This window comes from Scardinius erythrophthalmus, assembly GCF_964197995.2.
Source record: "Scardinius erythrophthalmus genome assembly, chromosome: 22".
NCBI lineage: Eukaryota > Metazoa > Chordata > Actinopteri > Cypriniformes > Leuciscidae > Scardinius > Scardinius erythrophthalmus.
The window spans coordinates 20,170,494-20,193,588 of NC_138242.1; the positions used below are offsets into that span (position 1 = coordinate 20,170,494).

The window sequence follows — 23,095 nt, forward strand, 5'->3', positions numbered from 1 at the left end:
GAGCGAGCATCGACGCCGAACTCTTCCGTGTCATGTCTCGCGCTGTCGAAGAACTGGGACTAGACTGGCTTTCCCCAGCTGAGCCTACCAAAAGCCGCCTCGACGAATGGTACCTGCCGGGGCGCCAACAGGCCCCTCGTCAACGTGCCGCCCCCTTCATGCCCGAAGTTCATGATGAGCTCACTAAAAGCTGGCGCGCGCCCTTTTCAGCGCGAACGCGCTCTTCAGCTTCTTCAACGCTCTCCTCTGTCGACGGCGCTGAAGAGAAAGGGTATGTTTCTCTACCTCCTTTAGAGGAAGCGGTCGCTGCACACTTATGCCCTCCCACTGCTGGGAGTTGGAGGGCTAAAACAGTGCACCCCTCTAAGCCGTGCAGGACCACTTCGGCTCTCGCCAGCCGCGCTTATGCTGCCGCCGGCCAAGCCGCCTCTGCACTCCACGCTATGGCGACCCTGCAGGTGTTTCAAGCTAAGCTCCTCCGCACTATGGACGAGTCTGGCCCGGACCCAGACACCTTCAAAGACCTCAGGAGTGCTACAGATTTGGCGCTGAGGGCCACAAAGACCACCGCGCAAGCACTGGGCCGCAACATGTCTAGCCTGGTTGTCTTAGAGCGCCACTTGTGGGGGACGCTGACAAAACCGCCTTCCTCGACTCTCCAGTCTCTCCATCCGGTCTCTTCGGCCCTTCTGTTAATGGCTTCGCTGATTGCTTCACGGAGGCTCAGAAAGCTTCAAGTGCTATGAGACACTTCCTGCCCAAACGCTCTAGCTCGGTCCAACGGCGCCCCAAGAGCACGCCGCGACCAGAAAAGCCCGCGTCTCAGGTTCCCCAGCCCCTCCCCGCGGCTGACACCACTCGACGCCTGAAGCCTACAAAACGATTCCCGTTTCCCAGGCGCCAGGGCCCTCGACCGAAGCTGACGCTCGACCACGAGCCCAAGAACCTCAGGAGCCACCCAGCTACTGTTATGGGCTCACACCAATCTGCGCTCGCTCAGGGCAGCTCACGTGCCGGGCACGTTGAACACGGGAGCAGACATGCTCTCTCGGGGCAGGGTTCCCCCAGAGGAATGGTCTCTCCACCCTCAGACGATTCTCCTGCTTTGGGAGGTCTTCGGGAAGGCAGAAGTAGATCTCTTCGCCTCAGAAGACAATCGTCACTGCCCAATCTTCTTTTCAAAGAGCAGGGATGCGTTGGCCCACGACTGGCCCAGCCTTCCCCTCTATGCTTTTCCTCCGGTCTCGATGCTCCCTCAGGTCATCGAACGGATCAGAGTCACGAAATGCCCAGTGCTCCTGATAGCTCCTCTATGGCGAACCCAGTCTTGGTTTCCGGAGCTGATACGGCTGTCTGTGACAGACCCTTGGCCAATCCCAGTGAGGCGCGACCTTCTGGCTCAGGCCAGCAGAACTATATGGCATCCCCGTCCCGATTTGTGGGCCCTACACGCTTGGCCACTCAACGGGTACGCCAGGACCTCCCAGAGGGCGTCCTGAACACGATCAGGGAAGCTAGAGCTCCGTCTACCAGACGCCTCTACCACCATAAATGGTCAGTGTTTTCCAGCTGGTGTTTAGCTCGAAACCTCGACCCACACACTTGTGAAATTTCAAGAGTGCTATCTTTTCTCCAAGAGATGCTGGATGCGGGTCGATCCCCCTCCACTCTCAAGGTATACGTAGCAGCCATTGCTACATTGTTTTGGAAGCAGGAGCCTCCTTAGGAAAATGCGACCTTATAGTTCGCTTCCTTAAGGGCGCCAGAAGGCTTAACCCGCCTCGGCCGCCATCTGTCCCAGCATGGGACCTTTCTTCGGTTCTGCGGGCTCTTAAGGGACCTCCCTTTGGACCACTTCGGTCAGCCGACCTAAAACCTCTCTCCCTGAAAACCGCCCTGCTGTTGGCACTGGCGTCAGTCAAGAGAGTAAGTGACTTACAGGCGCTCTCTACTAGCGTGTCCTGCCTGGAATTTGGCCCCAATGACTCTAAGGTCATCCTTAGGCCAAGACATGGATATATTCCTAAGGTGCTCTCAACTCCGTTCAGAGCCCAGGTTATTTCTCTGTCAGCTCTTCCCACCTCAGAAGAGTTCAGTGATGTTCTCACACTCTGCCCTGTCAGAGCTTTGAGAATTTATTTAGAGCGTTCAGCCTCTTTCAGACAGTCTGAACAGCTTTTTGTTTGCTTCGGGGGCCGAACCAAAGGTCTTCCTGTCACGAAGCTCACGCTGTCCAGGTGGATAGTGGATGCCATCGCTCTGGCCTACACCTCACTGGGCCTTACATGTCCCATAGGTGTTAGAGCTCACTCCACGAGAGGCGTCACCTCGTCGTGGGCCTGGTCAAGTGGTGTTCCTATCGAAGACATCTGTGCGGCGGCCGGATGGTCCGTCCCGTCCACATTTGTGAGATTTTACAACCTGGAAGTTCCTGCTCTGCAGGCACGAGTTCTCTCTATCTAAGCTCTGGCTCTGCGGATCCAGGCTGGTTTTGACATTCTTTCTGTCACACTTGTGCGACGACCGGCTAGTCTGTTTCGTCCACACTTGTGAAACTTTACAACCCAAAAGTCCCTGCTCCGCAGGTACGAATTCTCTCTAGCTAGGCCCTGGCTCTATGGATCCAGACTAGTTATGAAAATGTCTATGCAGGGCGTTATGCGGCGGCCGGCTGGTCCGTTCCATCCACATCTTAGACCCCTATGGTACCTGCCTTATAGGCATGAGTAGTCTCTATCTAACGCTGGCTCTGTGGACCCAGACTAGTTTTTTGACTCAGACACTGGTTGTCATCTCGTGTTGTGGGATTCTTAAGACTGGCCCTTGGCCCAGCTTTATCTGTTTGGATATCTAAGGGCCCGAAGATTCGGTCTCTTTATCCTAGGCTATTCTGTACTTCCTGGAGCTCTCGGTGAGTCAGATTGGCCAAAGACAACAAGCACGGCGTTTTAAATAGTGTTCCCACAGCGTTTTCAACGCAGTACGAGAGAACGTTCTCGTAAGGGAACGTACTTGGTTACTTACGTAACCTCGGTTCCCTTAGAGATAAGGGAACGAGTACTGCGTTGCCTTGCCGTGCTATTGTCTCTTATGGCAGGTGTCTTTTCGCTTCAGTCGATTTAAACCTGTCAAATGGCGGATTCTCTGTGTATTTATACTCTTCTGTCACGTGCAGTTTCGCGCGCTTGACTCTGGCAGAGTGCCAAGCGCCCCGATTGGCTCGCACTCCTCTGCTGTTCCGCCATTGGTTCGTGCAGTTGCTTTGCACAAGCCAATCAGCACGCTCACGCGAGCTTCTAGCTCTCGCATGTGCTGCAGCAATGCGTTTTAAAATAAAGGCTTCAATATTCTCGAGAAAAGGAGTTTTCCCACAGCGTTTTCAACGCAGTACTCGTTCCCTTATCTCTAAGGGAACCGAGGTTACGTAAGTAACCAAGTACGTTTGTTTTCATTAGTCACATGTTTTCCTTTGTTCAGTTTTCCCGCCACTCCTTTGTTACCGTGGTCACCATCATTGTGAGTTCATTTGTTTCAGCTGTATTTCATTAATCATCCTCATTTGTGTTTGCTATATAAGTTGGTCCCTCACATCCATTCTCTATCCGATCACCGTTGTAAATAGTGTGTGTTGCTTCCTGTTCTGCTGGACCTTCGTGTTGAAAAGATACCTTCATCTTGTCCTGTTTTCCTGCAACCACCCGTGACAGACATCTTTTATAACAATATAAAATGTCTTTACTGTCACTTTTGATCAATTTAATGCATCCTTGATGAGTAAGAGTAGTAGTTTGAAGTATTTTGAATAGTAGTGTATCACAGTTTCCACAAAAATATTAAGCAGCACAACTGTTTTCAACATTGATAGCAAGAAATATATTTCTTGAGCACCAAATCAACATTAGAATGATTTCTGAAGAATCATGTGACTTTGAAGACTGGAGTAATGATGCTTAAAATTCATCTCATTGGATAGCATAAGTTTGTTCCAAACTTTCATAAACTATTATAAATACTACTTATTTATTAAAGGCGAAATACATTTTTTATTCATTTTTTTAATTTGTCATTTTATTTGTTTTTTAAAAATTACATTGTAAATTTACTAGTTATTTTTTAGTTTATATTATAAATTTTTTTTATTCATTTATGTTTTGTTTTTTTAAATAATCTCTGTTAAGGACTTTAGTTGGCCTCTCTCGACAGGGCCGTGTAAGTACCTCACAAGCAAGACCGTAGAAAACCCCACCCTGCTTTTCTCCTCTCAGACGATCCCCTTAAATCACAGGTCATATCCAGAAAGAGCAGATTCATGTGAGTACTGTATCATGTTATGGAGTCTGCTGAAAGGAGCAGGCTGTTAAAAATTAGTTTTTTGTTTGGGATTCACTCACTCTTACTGAGGAGATATGTAATCTATCCATTGTCTCTTGGGGGGCCCTTTTGGTGCTGTTACCAGAGTGTGGGAGCGTATTGTGAGAGTGTGTGTGTGTGGTAAAGGCCTTATTGTGTTTTTGTTCTTCTGGATCAGGTCCATTACCTGCGGTGACAGAAACCCTGACAGCAGCAGAAGATCTGCAGACGGCCTCTCAGGTGACAGGACCGGTAGGTGATCCTCACACAGCAAAACTGTTCATTATATCACTTTCCCCAAGTCATTAATGTCTTAAGCATCATCTCCATTGTGAACGCTGTCAGAGGGACAGTTAAAACCACTTACATCGTTCTCCAGGGAGGACCGGCCCCAGCGTGACTTGACTATTTGTCTCCATGCTTGTCAAGCTAGAGGGGACTCTTACCTAGCCAAACAATGAATACGCTTATCATGTGTAAAAGGTACATTGTGTTAGATTAAGGAGTTATTAAAAAGGTGCAGGTTTGGATGAACACAATCTTGGCTGTTCACCTGGTGAGAAAGCACGCAAGACTTGCGTTCTTCTCGCAGAGTATCGTGTTGTTGATGGAAAAGTGTTCGTTTACATTTGAGAGAGAGGTCAATGAGGACACCTGTGTTATAGAAATCCCCCATTCCATCAAATCTGTCAGCAACAGCCACCAGAGACCAGAACAGACTTCCAACATGGAACACAATAACAGGAGTCTGGAACCGTTCACACAGGACACACAGCTCTGGTGTTCAAAGACAGCTGAGAAGAACACAGGGGTCTTGAGTCTGTCTGTCTGTTCATTTATCCATCTATCCAAGTGCCTCTATCTGTCTATCTATCTGTCCGTCCGTCTATCTGTCTGTCATTTTATTTATCTGTACAATTATCTGTCTGTCTGTCTGTATGTCTGTCTGTCTGTCTGTCTGTCGTTCTATTTATACATCTGTCTGTACATCTATATATATATATCTATCCATCCATCCATCCATCCATCCATCCATCCATCCATCCATCCATCCATCCATCCATCCATCCATCCATCCATCCATCCATCCATCCATCCATCCATCCATCCATCCATCCATCCATCCATCCATCTATCTATCTATCTATCTGTCTGTCTGTCTGTCTGTCTGTCTGTCTGTCTGTCTGTCTGTCTGTCTGTCTGTCTGTCTGTCTGTCTATCTGTCTATCTATCTATCTGTCTATCTGTCTATCTATCTATCTGTCTATCTATCTGTCTATGTGTCTGTCGTTCTATCCATCCATCCATCCATCCATCCATCCATCCGTCTGTGTCTGTCTGTCGTTCTATTTATACATCTGTCTGTACATCCATCCATCCATCCATCCATGTGTTTGTCTGTCTGTCTGTTCTATTTATCTATCCATCTGTTTCTGTCAGTCTGTCTGTCGTTCTATTTATACGATAAATTTATGTTTCTATCTCTCTGTCTGTCTGTCGTTCTGATTATACTTCTGTCTGTCTGTCATTCTATTTATCTATCCATCTATGTGTTTGTCTGTCTGTCTGTCGTTCTATTTATCTATCTGTCCATGTGTCTGTCTGTCATTCTATTTATCTATCTGTCCATGTGTCTGTCTGTCTATCATTCTATTTATCCATCCGTCTATCTGTCTGCCATTCTATTTATTTGTACATCTATCTGTGTCTGTCTATCTGTCTTTTTATTTATACATCTGTGTGTCCGTTTGTCATTCCATTTATCTATCTATGTATCTATCTGTTTGTCTGTCACTCTATCAGTTATTCTTTAGTTATGTCTATTGTTCTGTCTATCAATCAATTCCTTCCTGTGAACTCCCTCAGTTTGAATTCAAATTGAGGAGTTGAATTGGATTCTCAATTCAGTTCTGGCAGGCTCACAACCCTGGTATTTAGTACTCTACAACTGCACTGACTACCGTGTCCTTGCCATGTATGAACGTAGCCATAGAAAAACAATTAATAGGCTCCTCAGACCTTCGTGAACAACCTATCGCCTTGTATTCTGTGTCTGACTCTCAGAATCTCATGGGAATTTAACTGTATAGAGGTTTCTGTCACTACAGCAACCCCAAACTCCTTATAACCCATCATGAAGTGGTTATTTTTCTATCAGCAGCAGAACAGAGAGTGCAGCTATAATTACAGAGGAAAAGTGTTGGAAAAATCCTCTTTAGGAATCGCTGGCTGAGTCGTGTGTGGAGCTTATGGGCTGAGCACTCCAGACAGAGTGGCAACACCAGGCGCGTGAGGCTTCTTCTTCGTCGCCCAGTGGGGACACCCAAGGAGCAGTCGCTGCCCTGAGAAACCATACCACAGAGTAAACAATGCCGTCCGGACACCGTATAGGGCCTCACACGCACTTAGGTCTGCTTTCTCATTCACACAGAAACACGTTCTTTACTTTGGCGTGCATTTTTAAGACCTGTCTGTCTTTCTGAAAGGGAAAAAAAGAAAGAGAGAGACAGAGAAAGTGTGAAAGAGGCCCCATCGTCTATAGATTAAACCGTGCCAGTTAGCTAAGAGCGAGACGGCTAATGTTTCCCACATGGAGCGGCGAGTGTGAAAGGATCAGATCACCTACTGCTGCTTTTTAAAGCTTAATGTGGTTGTTTTCTGGTTAATTGCTTATTTTGGGCTCTATTTGAAAGGCAAATGCGATTTGTCTCCCTAATAGCTTATTACTTTAACTGGTCCTCAGGGGTTCTCTCGTCTTGCCGCCCAGAATGGCACGGAAAACAAAACGTAATACTTTTATGAGCTGAGTCACATCTTTGGACAACAATAGTCATGGGCACTGTATCTGTGCTCTCCTCTGTGCTGTAACACGTGTTCTTAGCCCCAGAAATTATGGTCACGATGGGCAGAGCTGCTTATGAGCTCCACCTTGGAGGAATTTAGTTTGGTTGTTGGCCTTTGGACAACCTGTATTTTTTTTTTAAATTTTTACTTAATCTGTTTTTATGATTTTTATAATCTGTTAATTTAAAGGGTTAGTTCACCCAAAAATGAAAATTATGTCATTAATGACTCACCCTCATGTCGTTCCAATCCCGTAAGACCTCCGTTCATCTTCGGAACACAGTTTAAGATATTTTAGATTTTGTTCGAGAGCTTTCTGTTCCTCCATTGAAAGTCAATAGACGGCATACTGTTCACGTCCAGAAAGGCAATACAGACATCATCAAAGTAGTCCATGTGACATCAGTGGCTCAATCTTAAGTTTATCAAGCGACGAGAATACTTTTGTGCGCAAAAAGTAAACAAAAATAACGACTTTATGCCACTATTCATTTCCTTCTCTCTGTGCCTCAAGTGAGTTCGCGTAGTGTTTCAGCGTAGCGCGTCTGTGTTGTACGTCACACGCATCACACATGACCAGCGTCGGCCAATAGTGAGCCTACGTGTGACGTACAACACAGACGCGCTACGCTGAAACACTACGCGAACTCACTTGAGGCACAGAGAAAAGGAAATGAATAGTGGCATAAAGTCGTTATTTTTGTTTACTTTTTGCGCACAAAAAGTATTCTCGTCGCTTGATAAATTTAAGATTGAGCCACTGATGTCACATAGACTACTTTGATGATGTCTGTATTGCCTTTCTGGAAGTGAACAGTATGCCGTCCATTGACTTTCAATGGAGGAACAGAAAGCTCTCGAACAAAATCTAAAATATCTTAAACTGTGTTCCGAAGATGAACGGAGGTCTTACGGGCTTGGAACGACATGAGGGTGAGTCATTAATGACATAATTTTCATTTTTGGGGGAACTAACCCTTTAATGAATGTCATTAACTTATGCATTATATATATATATATATATATATATATATATATATATAAAATAATATAATTATATATATAAATATATTTTATATATATTTTTTTTTTATTATTCTTATACAAAGCATTAAATATACTATATATATTGTATTATTATATAAGTGCTAATTACTATTATAAAATAATAAAATAATACTGAAATTAATTTTAAAAAATCAATGTTATATTTTGAGTAGAGCTTTTATTTATATTTTTTTCAGTAGCTTAAAAATTATCAAATTAATTATATGCTTAACAACTATTTACTAATTACCCCTAAATAATGTTTTCTTCTTTTTTTTCAAGACATTACATTATTATATAGGCAGTGGTTAATTCTACTCAGTCAAAAATGATTCTTTTTTTTCTTTTTTTTTTAATTTAAGAATTAATCACAGTGAATTAATGTGATATATTTTTAATGCACTAGTTGTACTGTAGTCAGAAAAATGTCTGAAAATGTTTTAGAACTAATTATTCATTCTACCATGTGCCAGTCAATTTAGACTATAATTCTGCTTTGTTTTCATTAATGAGCATCAGATGGTAGAATTTAATGAAACCTCTTGAGCCTGACCTGGATGTTTAATTATTAAAGTGATTGAGAAGGAAGTAGTTTGTTTTTGTGCATATGCTAATTACGTCTATGTAACATAATGTCGGTATTACTGAAAGATTTGTTTATGTATGGCTAGAAAATCAGGATGTGTGTTTTCTTTTTTCCTATTGGCTTCACTTTTTGTTGTGACAGCCTCCCACCTTGGCAGATCCGAAATATTTCAACCTCAATCTTTTCTTTTAAGATTGGCCTTCTTGTAATGTAAGCCATCGCACACTAATGGGTCTCTCTCATGTGGTTTCCAGTCTTGATTGTCTTAGTACTGGGGTGATATAAAAAAAAACAGACTTGAGGATAGTTTGCTTTGACTGTGTGAGCTAAAACGGTAAAGTTTAGAAATGGCTGTGCATTGGCCTTCCTGATCTTTCTGATTAGACCTGCTCATTTATAACATGGAAGAATGTAGTTATTTTTGACACAGGCATCATCTGTGTCATTAAACGTTTTTGCATGAAGAAAAATCCCCCTTTCCCCACATTTCTGGTTCTGGATTTGTTGTTCCAGTACTCTAAACTGCAGTGTGAATTTACCTCCATGTCTAATTATACCTCTGATATACAGTGGGGTCCAAAAGTCTGAATCCAGAGTAATCTGGTATTCAAAGACTAATTTAAACCTGAAATTAAACTAGGATTTTGAAAAATGTAGGATGTCAACTCAAGTGAAAGCAAATTAAAGCAAAATGGGGCAAATCACATACTAAGAAACTCAAATTTTGATTCTGGTAATATAACTTTGGTCACACTATATATCAGGTGTCTTTAACTCTATGTACTTACATAAAAAAAAAAAAGTACAATTACTTATTGTGCTCATGATATTGTATAGCAAAATACTTGTGCTGCTATTGAGGTGGGATATGGGTAATATTATGGACAGGTTTGGTGGTATGGGTAAGTTTAAGGTGGAGTTAAAAAGTAAGGGAAGGGTCAACATAACTTAGACAAATTAACAAATTAGAAAAAGCTACATTTCACTTGAGGTCATCAGACTTTTGTACCCCACTCTATCTATAGGCTTGTGCAAACATAACCACAAGCAACATACCACATTAATATGGTCCGTGCATATTAATGTGCAACAAATTATTTTGTCAATTGGATTTAAACAAAATTTTTAGATTAGATAAATGAAAGCAAATTACTCACATTCAATGGTCCCCAAACTCAAAGCATTTCATCTCATCTATTACAACTGAAAGCTAGTGATTCATTCTTTAGAAAAAAAAAGTCTGTCTGTGATTGACTGCTCACAAAGGCACTTTTTGCGATCCTTGCTATCATTCTTTATTTGAAGGACTTATATTTCTTAAACATTTTCTTTAGCTCTTAGAATTATGTCAGTTTGAAGATGCTCATTCTATTTGCATCTGTGTTTGTAGTGGTCTGTACTGTATAACATCAGCTCTTACTTTAGGAAGAATTGTAAATTAAATCTTTACTCATATCGTCAGGTGAAAATGAGGAAACCGTGTCAGGCGTCTGTAAAGTGCTTTTCGGGACTCTGTTATGCAGTCAATTTTTATTCACTTAAAGGGACACTTCACCCAAAATTTTGACAAAAACTAAAAATCACCCAAACCTTAAAATTCTGTCGTGATTTACTCACTTCCATAGTATTTTTTTTCTCTATGGAGGTCAGTGGGGCCCATCGACTGTTTGGTTACCTATATTCTTAAAAAAAATCTTCTTTTGTGTTCAGCAGAAGAATAAATTCATACATGTTTGGGACAACTTGGACAACGTGGTAATCCAGAGTTCTCGCGAGAGCACAAGTTGAATTTGCTCAGCGAGTTACTCTGGTGTTGAATAACAATGCTTATTAAATATGCCCCTCGATCTGAGCTGCACCAATCACATCGGGTTATCTGATATAGGCGGGCCAGAGGTGAGCTAAACAGATGACGACAGCGCTGTGACGTCGAATCATTAGTAAAGATTGCAAGATGGCTATGGATATACACCAGTTGTTTAAAACGGCTTTGGCCGCTACAATGAACGAGTTAGACTTGGCTTTTTATCTAAAACAGGAACAGAAGACGCTGCTCGAATCGTTCCTTTGCAAGAAGGACGTTTTTGCTGTTTCGCCGACCGGATACGGTAAGAGTATAATCAGAGAATGTCTAATAAGGTTAGCTCCGCTGGTAGCTGGGGTTTATTGTTGTGATTGGTCGTAGTGTTATCCAATTGCGTGCAGCGAGATTTTCAAATGCACGCTTGGTGCCGCCCCTCGAGCTGGGCGATTTTCATTATTCGACACCAGAACATTAATCTTTTAGATTTAGGTCTGGATTTCCAGGCTAGACAACTTTAGGGTGAGTAAATGATGTCAGAATTTTCATTTTTGGAAAGTTTTGGCTAGTTTTCAACTATCTCTATAAGTCAATTTGGACAGTTTGAAGAAAACAGTGTTGTGTTATTATTATTTTGTTGAGTGAAATGGCAGGGGTGGCCCCAATTTCTTCTTCTCTTTGGGGTCCCTGAGCTCGTATGGGGGTCTGAGACCCCGCAGCTCCGCTTCAATTCAAACACTGAATGTAATTCAGGCAATTTATGAGATATATGCCAGAGGAGCTGACAGACTCTCCCATATATTCCGCTGAGCCATCTGGTTCATGTTTTTCGCTCATTACAAATTTCTGAAATGTTGTCCAGCTAACATAATATAGTGATAGCATTAACAAATTATTCAGCAGACCTCTAGTCTAGAACAAAGATATTTGTCAGGCAAGATGCAGAAAAACACACTCCTAAATGTCACACACCTGAATAAAGCTTGTTATAGAAAATATACATTATTCACTGTCTAGATGGTTGTTTTTCAGCATGGTTCACATGTTTGACTTTGTTATAAACAAATTATTCAGAAGTGAACTGGTTGAATGAAGTCATTTCAACAGGTTATGTGTGGTTTGTGTGAGCTCTGTGGGCTCATGTTGTTTTCACATGTAATCCAGGTGCACACAGTATGTCATGCTGTAGGGCCCTTCTCCTGTGGTTTAGGGGTTTAGAGTTTAATCAGATAATAAATTTGTTATTGTCCATTTCCCTTTTGATTTTGGCACAGTGCCTGTGAACATACATAATGTGGGTTTGCATGCTGCCAGCTCAAGTAGATTTAATAAACCTTTGTGTTAGACTTCATTTCCGTCTTTAGTGCACTCTATCATGACAATAGGGGAGGTTCTCTTGTGTATTTGTGTATGAATTAAATCTGTTATTGCTGAAATTATATTTGATTTTGTCAATGGAATCCAACTTCCATATAATCAAAGACAAAATCAAATATAATTTCAGCGTACAATGGATGTACACAGATGTTTCAAGTGGCTTTTAAGAGATGCAGCTCTTTGTTTTACCCCTATTATCAAACGTGATTCATGCACTTTAAAAAAATGTTGTTGCTTAAAGGTCCCGTTCTGCGTGATCTCATGTTTCAAACTTTAGTTATTGTGTAATGTTGCTGTTAGAGCATAAATAATATCTGTAAAATTATAAAGCTCAAAGTTCAATGCCAAGCAAGATATTTTATTTAACAGAAGTTGACTACAAAAAACGGCTCGATTGGACTACACCCCTCTACATCCTGCATTAGTGACATCACCAGAACCGTTTCTTGACTAACCTCCGCCCACAGGAATGCTCCCTCAACTCTACTGGCTACTTGCGCACTTCTTATAACTTAGGCTACTGTGTTTACTCAGCTCTTACGGTGATTTTCTGAAGTAAAACTGACGCTTCATCTTTTGTGTGATGTACAATAAACTTTATTATACTCATCAGTACATGTTTGATCATCATTCAGACAGCAGACTTGTAGGCTATTAATAAATAATGGATACATAGCCTACAAGCAGATGACAAATACGTTATAATAACCGTAATTAAACTACTAAACCATACCTGTTTCATCTCTATACAGCACTCTGACTCTGTAGGCATTATTGTCCGACTCGAAATGAACACCGTTACTGAGAGTTTCTGATATTATCATCATTCCGTGAGACGAAATTGTCCTGAGAGACTGAGCGCGAGCTCATGAAGCTCCGCCCCCTGTGTCGTCCAGCAGCACCTCATTTGCATTTAAAGGGCACACACTGAAACAGGTCGTTTTTCTGAGCCCCCAAAAATGTAAATTTAAACATGCTGTAAAAAATGATCTGTTGGGTATTTTGAGCTCAAACTTCACATACACACTCTGGGGACATCAGAGACTTATTTTACATCTTGTGAAAAGGGGCATAAAACGGGACCTTTAATTTAAAAAAGTAAGTTAAAACTAAAAATTAAATTAAACAAAAAAAAAATAGTTCATTGAAAGTAAAATTTTGAGTTAAGACAATTAAGGAAATTGAAGTTCATTTGACAACTTCATTTGAAGTTACATATTATCGTCAAAATCTAAATATTACCTGGTTAACTGAAATAAGTTTTGAGTAACTTCGTAATAATTAATAAGTTAAGTTAGTAAATTAACCCTTTGGTCACTGGAACGTACGATCACACCAGTGTGATTAGAACGTTTAGTGCATCACGTGATCAAATGCTAAATTCAAACGTGCTTTCATGCGTTGGCTGGCGCTGATCCAGAGACGGACGCGCTCATCACTTGTCATATATCTCAACTACTCAGTGTTTTCAACCACATAATCTTTATTTTAAGTTTCAGACAAATATACAGAAATACTAGCAAAACATACATTTATAGTTTGTAAAATACACATGGATGTCTATGGAAGCGGCAATAATAATCCTTTCTATCATAATTTGACAACGTGTTGTATTCATATCAGATACACATTGTATAGGTAACTATATCTTTTACTCTATTCTTCTCCCAGTGCACCGGCCACTTACTTTCATGTATTTTGGGAGAAGATGGGTGAATACGTGATGTAAATCTGACAGATCCTATTTTTTGAATTGCGATGCAGACTAACATGGTTGTGCCCATCACGCATTATAGATCAGCTAACATGATCATTATAAAGATTATTAAACGACAAATCACATTCACTTAAATATATTGGAGAATCGGAATCTCAGATCATGATATATAGTTAATATATAGTTAATAAGTTTCTGAATATTTTGGATCAAAAAGGAAAAACAAAATAAAAGCAATACATCTGTCATACAACACTATTGTGGCTGCTGTGTGTCACGTGACAAGCATGGAAATAATAAGGTGATATGTTCTAAAATAACGTTCGCCTTAAAAAGCTCACGCTGGGGGCTCAGGATAATGGTGAAAGGGCTGTTCTGTACTGTAATATCAATGTGCCATGCAAAGAAAAGGAATTAATTCAAACTATAGTCACACATAGCCTGATCTATATAATATAGTGTACGGTAACACAATAGTTTGTTGGTATATATATACGTAGCTTTGCAACTACATGTCAACTAACTCTCATTTGAGTATTAGTAGACTGTTTGCTTAATATCTGAACCCTAACCTTACAGTCTACTTACAGACTACCAATACTCTAATGGGAGTTAGCTGACATGTAATTGCAAAGTTACTTATAGTTAGTAGAATGTCTAAACTGGACCATCAAAAATTGAAAAAGAATTATTTAAACTTAATTGCATTTTTAAAAAAAACTAATACAAATTACAAACTGAATACAATTTAAACAAAAAATTAAATGAAAACTTAAAATAAAGCTAATTCAAAATAGTAATACAAAGTATAATAGTATATAAATAATGTTAAAATTGCAAATCTGACCTTCCTTTCACAGACTTTGAACTCAAAGAAAAAGCAAAAAAGAAAGAGAAATAATATATTGGACTGTTTTTATGAACATTTTTCATCTCTTACATCCAGCAAATAAACAGTGGAACAGGCTTTCAACTGGTTTTAGCAGCCCAGCCCAGAGGGATTGAGGCAATTCTGTCGGTGGTGTTTGCTTCCTTGTGCTGGGGTGGGCCACCACTCTTTATTGCGACTCTCTTTCCTTGTGGCAGGTCGGTGTGGGCAGAACACAAGCCTCAGCGCTCTGTGTACATGCTAAACATCACTGTGGCTTGAGCCTGCGGCCTCCAACATGGCCGTAAAGAGCCAGCACACACAGATGTGACAGCAGGCAATGAGCCATGGCAATGTTGTCCCTGTGCAGTAAATAGACACAGGCAAGAATCGCAATGGCAAATGTAAATCCTCGACTTTCCCTCGTGGTTTTTGAACCTGCTTCCAATGATCTGGACTTTTCTGAACAATTATAGTGGCGTTTGATGTTCATAAGAGAAACTCTGCAGCTTTAATAGCCTGGTTAATGGCCTTTGAGAGTGTTGTGCTTGTGCTTTTCCTGTGAGGATTGAGGTGAATGGTGGGATCAGTCGGCAGTAGTTCAGGCTGGGATTCTGACACGAGCACACACGCACAGTGTGAGTTCTTAAAATGCGAACGGTTGTTGAGTGGTCCCATATTTATCCTCAATCTGCATTTCATTTCTGAAGCAATTGGATCCATGTTTGTGAGTGGACGGAATCCCCATTAAAAGTGGTTGCAAGCTTTGGTGGACCAGTCGGATTGCTCTTAATCCACAATTACTCATTCCAAATGTAAAACAGCTTTTTTTGTTTGGCCAGTACATAGCTTGTCTCTGATCGGTTCACAAGAAATGTATTTGTTGAAACTAGTTTGACTCATTCTGTTCCGAGTCTCACGCACACATCAGGATCAATAAAGACAAATGCCATTGTAAACCACAATCGTGCTGAAGGGAACAGCTTTACGCTTCCCAAGTATTGCTTCAGTTAGCAAGTATCTAAGATCTACTATGGTTTTGTGTATAATGACGGTTCTAAGTGGAACCAATAAACCACAAGAGAAAGGATTAGGCCAATAAGACAGAATCAGAAATGAATCATCCTTTAATATTAATGCTGACATGCATCTCTTAACAGCAGCCTCATAGTTTATGAAATTGTTTCTGTTAACTGTCATTCATATTTATTTGTTTTTACTGTAAATGTAGATGCTTGTCTATAAAGAAACGTCAAAACATTTGTGAGGGAAGAGTTTTCTTCCAGGCATGTTTGGATAAGTGTCGCCTTGAGGGCTTGTGTGTTGAAAGTTTGTTTCGTTGGGTTTGGAGATCCTCTGTAGAGTTAAAGTGAGTGTGTGTGTGTGTTGTATGCTTGTCCTCTATCTTTATGTTGGACATGACCTGACTTTGCCCTGTTTAAAGTAATAGTGCATTATTGGCCAGGAAGCCGGAATCACAGATTTTGTTTAGATGTGTAGTATGTATCTTAGGTTATTGGAGAAAGATACACTTCCATGTTTGTTTACATTGTTAGTTGTTATATGTGAGTAGTGGACATCCATCCGTCCATCCATCCATCCACCAATTCCATCCCAGGGATGGCCTACTTCGGTCCTGGGGGGCCACTATCTTGCAGAGTTTAGCTCCAACCCCAGTCAAACACACAAGTTAATCAAAGGCCCGGTCCCAAATTGCACACTTCATATGCACTTACGGTCTTGTGGGCTTACAATGGCCGGCGTGTGCCCGTGATCGTGAAGTCCACGAGACCTTAGGGTGTTCCATTTGTCATTTTAGGTTTCAGAACCTTTGCAGTCAATATGCAACATCAATGCACACTTTTGCCCAGTCCACACTGAAGCAAGCTTAGCAGAAGATTTCTTCCTGACAGTTAAAGCGGCATTATGTCACAAAAGTACGGACCCGTAGGAAGACTGCAAGTGTTTAGGGTGCCATTTGGGACAGGGCCAATGTCTTCTGGAGTACTAGAAAGCTACACGGCAGGTGAGTTTTTATCAGGTTGGAGTGAAACTCTGCAGGACAGTGGCCCTCCAGGACCGAAGTTGCCAATGGATGGATGGATGGATGGATGGATGGATGGATGGATGGACAGATGGACGGACGGACGGACGAATGGATGGATGAATGGACAGTCCACTACACTTTTTACACTCAATGAAAATGTCCAAAAAGTGCATGTAGGATATTATTTATTAGTAATTGGTTCATGTAACGCTCTGTATAAAAAAAAAACAAAAAAAAAAACATTGTAATGTTTTCATGTGGTTTAAAAGTTATTTTAAATGTAGAGGTCAACATCTTGAGGCTTTAAATTAATAAAGCCTCTAGAAAATAAAATAAACAGTTTAGAAGCAGAGACACACAGCTAGTCTAGATACTGGTGTCATGTGTTTATTATGTTGATTTGTCTGCTGCCATAACCAGTGAAAAATTAATATGTTACCTCTCAATGCTGTTTCTTCCTGATTTTGATGTAAATATTTATTTAAAAAAAAAAATTTTCTGAGAATACTGCAATGGAGAGTGGAAACAGTATAAACGCCTCTTAAGTATGAAGTATGGATGCGTCAACAAGCATAAACAAGGCATCACGCACAGTTGTGCTATACGCCTGTCTTTTACACCCTGTCTTTTAATTACACTGACTTCTCAAGTCCATCTGTTCTCCTTGGGGCGTAGAGGATGTGTATGACAAATATCTTCTGCAGATCTGCCTAGATTTGTTAAGCTGCTGCTACCAAGACCAAACCAGAACCAGCATAGAAGGTGGATGCGAAGGACTTCAGACGTCTTCAGTGTGATGTAGGAGGTGGTCAGGCCTGAGCTGCATCTTGACTTTCCCTCATTAATGTTCTGCACAACAAATATTTCCTGACGCAGATGGGTGTATGTGTTTACTGGGTAAATGTGATATGATCTAACAAGGTTTTGACTCATATCGTTATGCTGTCCCTTTGTACCAAACAAAATTCTTCATCTAATGTTTTAAGAAAGATTACGTCCTTCGCACTTGCTAGCGGCTTGCTAGTCTAATTTAGCTTTTTATTGACAGTGTTGCATCTGAAAGTTTAACTTTTCCCTAAAATTGTTCTTTGCTCTTTCTCTATTCATTCTACTTGTGGCTTTGAATGCCTATCATTCACAAAGTTGTACATCCCTTATTTGTGCTAAGATATGTATATGCTAATTTATTAAATAATTTGGCTTATTTAATGATGCTACCAGTAAGAACTTAATATTTTAGTTTTGTTTACTATAACATGTCTTACCTTGTGTAAATCCCCCAGATTTTCTCAGAAGAACAACACAAAAACATGTTTCACAGTGCATGACATGCAGTTGTCAGTAGTTAGGCTAACTGGCTAGCCTGCTAGCTAGGCTAAATGTTGTTTTTAAGCTCTTAACCACTGATACCTAATGTCACATTTAATAAGAAGAGGTTAAAAAAATAAGACTATTTATCGTGTGTGTGTGTGTGTGTGTGTGTGTGTGTGTGTGATGGCATATTTGGTTAAGTGTCCATCTGTTACAACATTTAAAATTTGTATCCTGTAAACAAGACTTGTGTTTGGAATAAAATCAGTGTTTGTTACGTTGCTGGGCAAGCATGTTCGCAATAAGCTAAATCATTACAAACCAATGTGAATTTGATTAATCTATTGTTTGTATATCATCGGTTTGTTCTCCATAGTCTTGAATTGAAAGGCTGTAGTCTTAATTCCCCCAGACCGCAAGTTTATTATCATGAAACACAGTAATAGTAGGATCTCTATGCTGCCCGTCGTCATCCGTTCTCGGATCCCTTGAGTTTATTGATTGTTACTTCAAAATCCTTTAACCACTACTGAGCGTCTAGCGCAGTGTTCACAAATAAAAGTTCAGTCCTTGCCGCCATCCAGACTTTCATCCCAAAGAACTGTGGTTTTCAGTGTTTTTCTAATTTCTCTTAAAAAAATAATTGGCCCTCATTATAACAGATATGGCACAGTGTTGTAACCATAAGTAGTATGTAAAAAGGAGTGAAATTCAAAGCTAATGTGACTGTACGGTTTCTTGTGTGTGTGTGTGCTGTAGCGTCACCCTGTCTGGGCATCGGATGTGAAGCCGATCAGAGGCACGAGCCCCCAGACGCCCAGACGTGCTCTGCAACTCCAGGACTCGCTTTTCTCCAAAGAACTGGAGAACATGGGCAAACATCTTGCCGGTAGGTTTTTAACACACAGACACCCACACACATATAAAACAGGCCACCTTTCCATTACAGTCTGACACTGTCAAAGGCCACACATGTGAAAATCTGCATGCGAACACAAAGATGAAGGCGTCTGATTGGCTAATTGAAAGCTGATCCAACTATTAAAATGTTGTGGAAAATGGTGACCATCTTTGATTCATTTAACAATGCCACCGCTGCACTAGCTTGTTAGCATCGCTGTGAAGTGACAAATATCTGTCTGTAGATGATCAAACTCAGCCGGTGGTTTGATCTCGCAGGCCACTGTTAGACTTTGTGTGTGTGTGTGTGTGCGCGACACTCGTTGGTTTGGTAACCGCTTGAAAGCATTGGGCAAAACCAAAGGCACAAACAGTACAAAAACTCCAACATGTGTCGCACAGTTGCTTGTTTACGCATGTACTGTTTTTTTATTTCGATTCACTGTAGTACACTGAATACATTTGAAACATATTAAGTATTTAAGAAGGGCACTTTCACTAACTCATCAGGGCAACAGCTGTGTGGATGTGTGCGTGGATGTGGGAGGTTGACATTTAAACACAAAAAGTTAACAACAAACTAGACACGAACTTGTAGCTTTTGCACGCATATTTGGCTAATCGGAAAATAATATAATTGTAACCTTACATTTGTTAATTCATTGATTTATTTTTGTTTGAAAAACATTAATAACCTATTTTGAGATGTTTTTCATATATTTTCATTTGTCTTGAGCAAAGTTTTATATGCATTTGTAAGAAGGTTATTTTGTGCCCCTTCCCCTTTAAGGCAGGACACGCTTTGGGGGGAAAAGAAAAAGAAAAGCGAGTTGTATATGAGTTAGCCGGCTGTTCATGCTGTTATGCTGATCGTTCCCATTAAAGAAAGAAACGTGAATTGTTTTATTTTTGTTACCCACAGTGAAGAGACTGCAGTGTTTGCAGATACGGTCTCAGAAAATAATGGTTACATAATTGATTTAGATTTTTCACCTAGAACTGTTAATTCAACGTGATATTCAAAATAGTGTCATGAACCCTGATCCATCGTTAAATTCCCTAAAAGGAAATACGAAAACGCGTCCAGTCCTTGGACTGATTTCTATTGACTACTAAAGACATTTTTGTAAATAACTCACAATGATGACGTCTTTAAATGTCCTTTGTTTATGTCATTCATTTGTATGTGTCACAGTTATGTTCAGTTGGACTTGGGCTGAATCCGAAATCGACCCCTATACCCTCAAATAGGGCGCTATTTGAGGGGACAACCATTTGTAGTGGTGTCCGAAACCATAGTGAACATTATTGAGTGCACTCATTCAATCCCACATTGCAGTGCAATAACGAGTGTACAACAGATGTATGCTCAACGGCTTTCCGAATTCGCTCACTCGTTTTCATTCACTCCTTCAAGTGGGTTTAGGGGGCGATTTCAGATTCAGCCTTGGTTTTCTGTACTTTTTCCCGTGCCTGAGTTTGTTGCCATAGTGACCTAGTTAAGTTAATCATTCCATTCAGCTGTGCACCTCATTATCTCTTGTATTTTGTTCTTTGAGTTTGTCTGGCCTCGTCTATATTACGACTTGTGAGTAAGCTATGCTGTGTTCCTTAGTATTATATTGAGATTAAATACTTTTGTTTCTTCATCTTCGTCCTTGTGCATGTATTCTACTACAATACTACAAGTCGTGACAGAGTGCAACTAACTGGATGAATTAAAGCAGGGCTATGCAGTTTCGGGAATTTCTTTGCTGTATTCTCACTTTTTGCTCGCAGGTTTCTAGAGCTCCCCCTACAGCTTCGGAATAGATATTTGACAACACTGTCGAAAAACTCGTTGGCGACTCTCAGATACCAGAGGCTATAGATCAACGACATCAAAGCAGATGGGACATTCTTTAAAACGTCTTCTTCATTCGGGTTCGAGCAGCGTGAGGGAGCGCAATAATGACAGAATTTTAGCAGATTTTTTTGCGGTAAAGCAATTCGTTACATCGTGAGACCTGATATCATGCGATACTTCCTGACGCCCGCCGGCCCAAAGTTGCAAGGGTGGTTTTTCGGCTCACAGGCGCTTGGGGGGGTGCGAGACGACCACCATTCTACCCGAAAAAAGTCATATACCTATTCCAATGACTCCGACGCTGTTCGGTTAAGGTAAAAAAGTTACTTAGTTCACCTTTAAAAGAAACGCATAACATTTTAAAATTTAACAGCCATACTTTATTACATGTACAACATATATACACAGTCAACATTTGAAGTGGATCAAAAAAGTCCATCAAAGTTGTCCTAAGAAAAGAACGGGTATTGTTCAAAATTCATGTATAACTTTGATGAAAGGTTTTGATCCACTTCAAATGTTGACTTATAGTATTTTGAATTACTTGTGATAACAAATAAAAGTATTGTTCTTACATTTCTCACTGTAAACAGATATGGCTATGTGTGTGTGTTTGTGTGGGAAGTGTTTATCCATTAATTTCAAGTGTGCTTGTTATTTCGTGACTGAGTCAGAGGAATCTTATTCTGACATCACTTTGTGGGAAAAGTCGCCCCTGCTCTCTTATGGCATTGATTTGAAGCCATTTGTCTGTTGAGTTCTATCTGAACAAAGCCATCCCCATAAGGCCAGGCATTAGGCTCATTCAACAACCTAATTTACCCCTTTCATGCTTTTATTAGCTGTTAATGTTCTCCGTGTTGAAAGCCCAGGCTTCTTCTTTTATCTCATTATTACTTCAATTATGTGGTCAGCTTTATCCTCAGATTCCTTTTTAATTTACGATCAGGCTGCATTGTTTTGTTTTAGGAATTTTAAAAAGCTTGATATTTGACTTGTGCTCAAAGCACAACATTATTGGCTGTTTTTTAATGGCAGAGAAATGCTATCCACTTTTGGATAAATAAAACATCACTTTCAGCTAGCTGGAATTCCTCAGATCTCTCTCTCTCTCTCTCTCTTTCTCTGTAAGATGTGAACACTGTAGATATGTAGGGAGAAAGAGTCTGGAATCAAAAAGGTTGCATATGTTCTAAATGATGGGTTTGCATGCTTGCGGGATGTAGCCTTGTGGGAATGGGAAACGCATTTGCTTTTTTGACCAAGAGCTGTTTATAATAGATTAGATGTGCTGCTTCTTGTTAACTCTCTAAAGTCATCCCTCCTTCTCTTTGGCTCTTTTTTTAGTCTTAGGGTCACTATATATGCTACTGTAGCATTTCATTCATCACTTACTTCATATTGTAGGACATAGACAAGACTGAATATAATAAGAGCTAAATAATGAATATAATAAATAGTGCTAAATAATGAATCAATTTTGTCAGTAAATGGATGATAATTATAGGCTATAGTATGTCACATGGTACAAGTAGGAGCTCTCAAACAGCTTCCATCTTACAAGGATTAATTACGAGCTCTACGATGACGTGAATGCTTTTTACAAGTTGAAATAAATTTGTAATTATGGTAATTTCAACATGGCGTGAATGCACCTTAATTCATAATCAAGTTTATGTACTCAACTACGTACTCTTATAAATATCATGTGGGAAACTATAAACACTAACACACAAAGACATTTTTCATTGATTTTGTTTTCATCGTCTTTATTTGGAATGGTTTGCCATCATCACACATGATTTTTGCCTGTATAATATTTTCACAACAAATCCTTTCCGTCACATATGTGTTTAGGTGAGAAATTGCTAGAACAAGTTCCTGTATCCTGTTTAAATGGAACGACAGGGGGGTGTAATTGCTTATGGCTGACCACAGACAAAACAATCTAATTATCCATTCACACAATTAGCTCTATCATATATCACAACAATCTGGAATAGTTTCCGTAATGGGAATTACAAGAGCTGTGTTAGCCAAAATGGCATAGAAATGGCATTTAGATACATTGTACATTAGTTATCTGGTCATCGGACATGTTTCATATTTTAGAGTGGAAAATTATCATGATGTTTCATTGGGAGAAAGAACTGTTTGCTTACAATTTAGGTAGTCAAGGTTTCCAAAACACATATCAAACTTGTACATACTATTTATAATATGTCACATGTTATTTCCTCAGTATCCCCAATTCCTCACAGACTGAACTCTGGTTGATGGGTCCAGATGTTCCGTCTGAAAATATGCAACAGACTTTCATAAACAAAAATATTTGACTCGCTACCAAGCAAACAAATATATTGACATGGAGCAGACCATATTAAATCGCTCTTGTACTCGT

At 40.3% G+C, this 23,095-nt stretch overlaps 1 protein-coding gene across 1 annotated transcript in view; it reads left to right on the forward strand.

The window, feature by feature from the left end:
* Positions 1-23,095, forward strand: part of cUnh8orf34 (chromosome Un C8orf34 homolog) — a gene marked incomplete at its 5' end in the record, with an annotated part of 97,537 nt that overhangs the window by 60,774 nt on the left and 13,668 nt on the right. The window contains 2 exons of the mRNA XM_081352261.1: positions 4,529-4,602; positions 18,708-18,837. Coding sequence (XP_081208387.1) covers positions 4,529-4,602; positions 18,708-18,837 — 204 coding nt within the window. The remainder of the gene's footprint in view (positions 1-4,528; positions 4,603-18,707; positions 18,838-23,095) is intronic.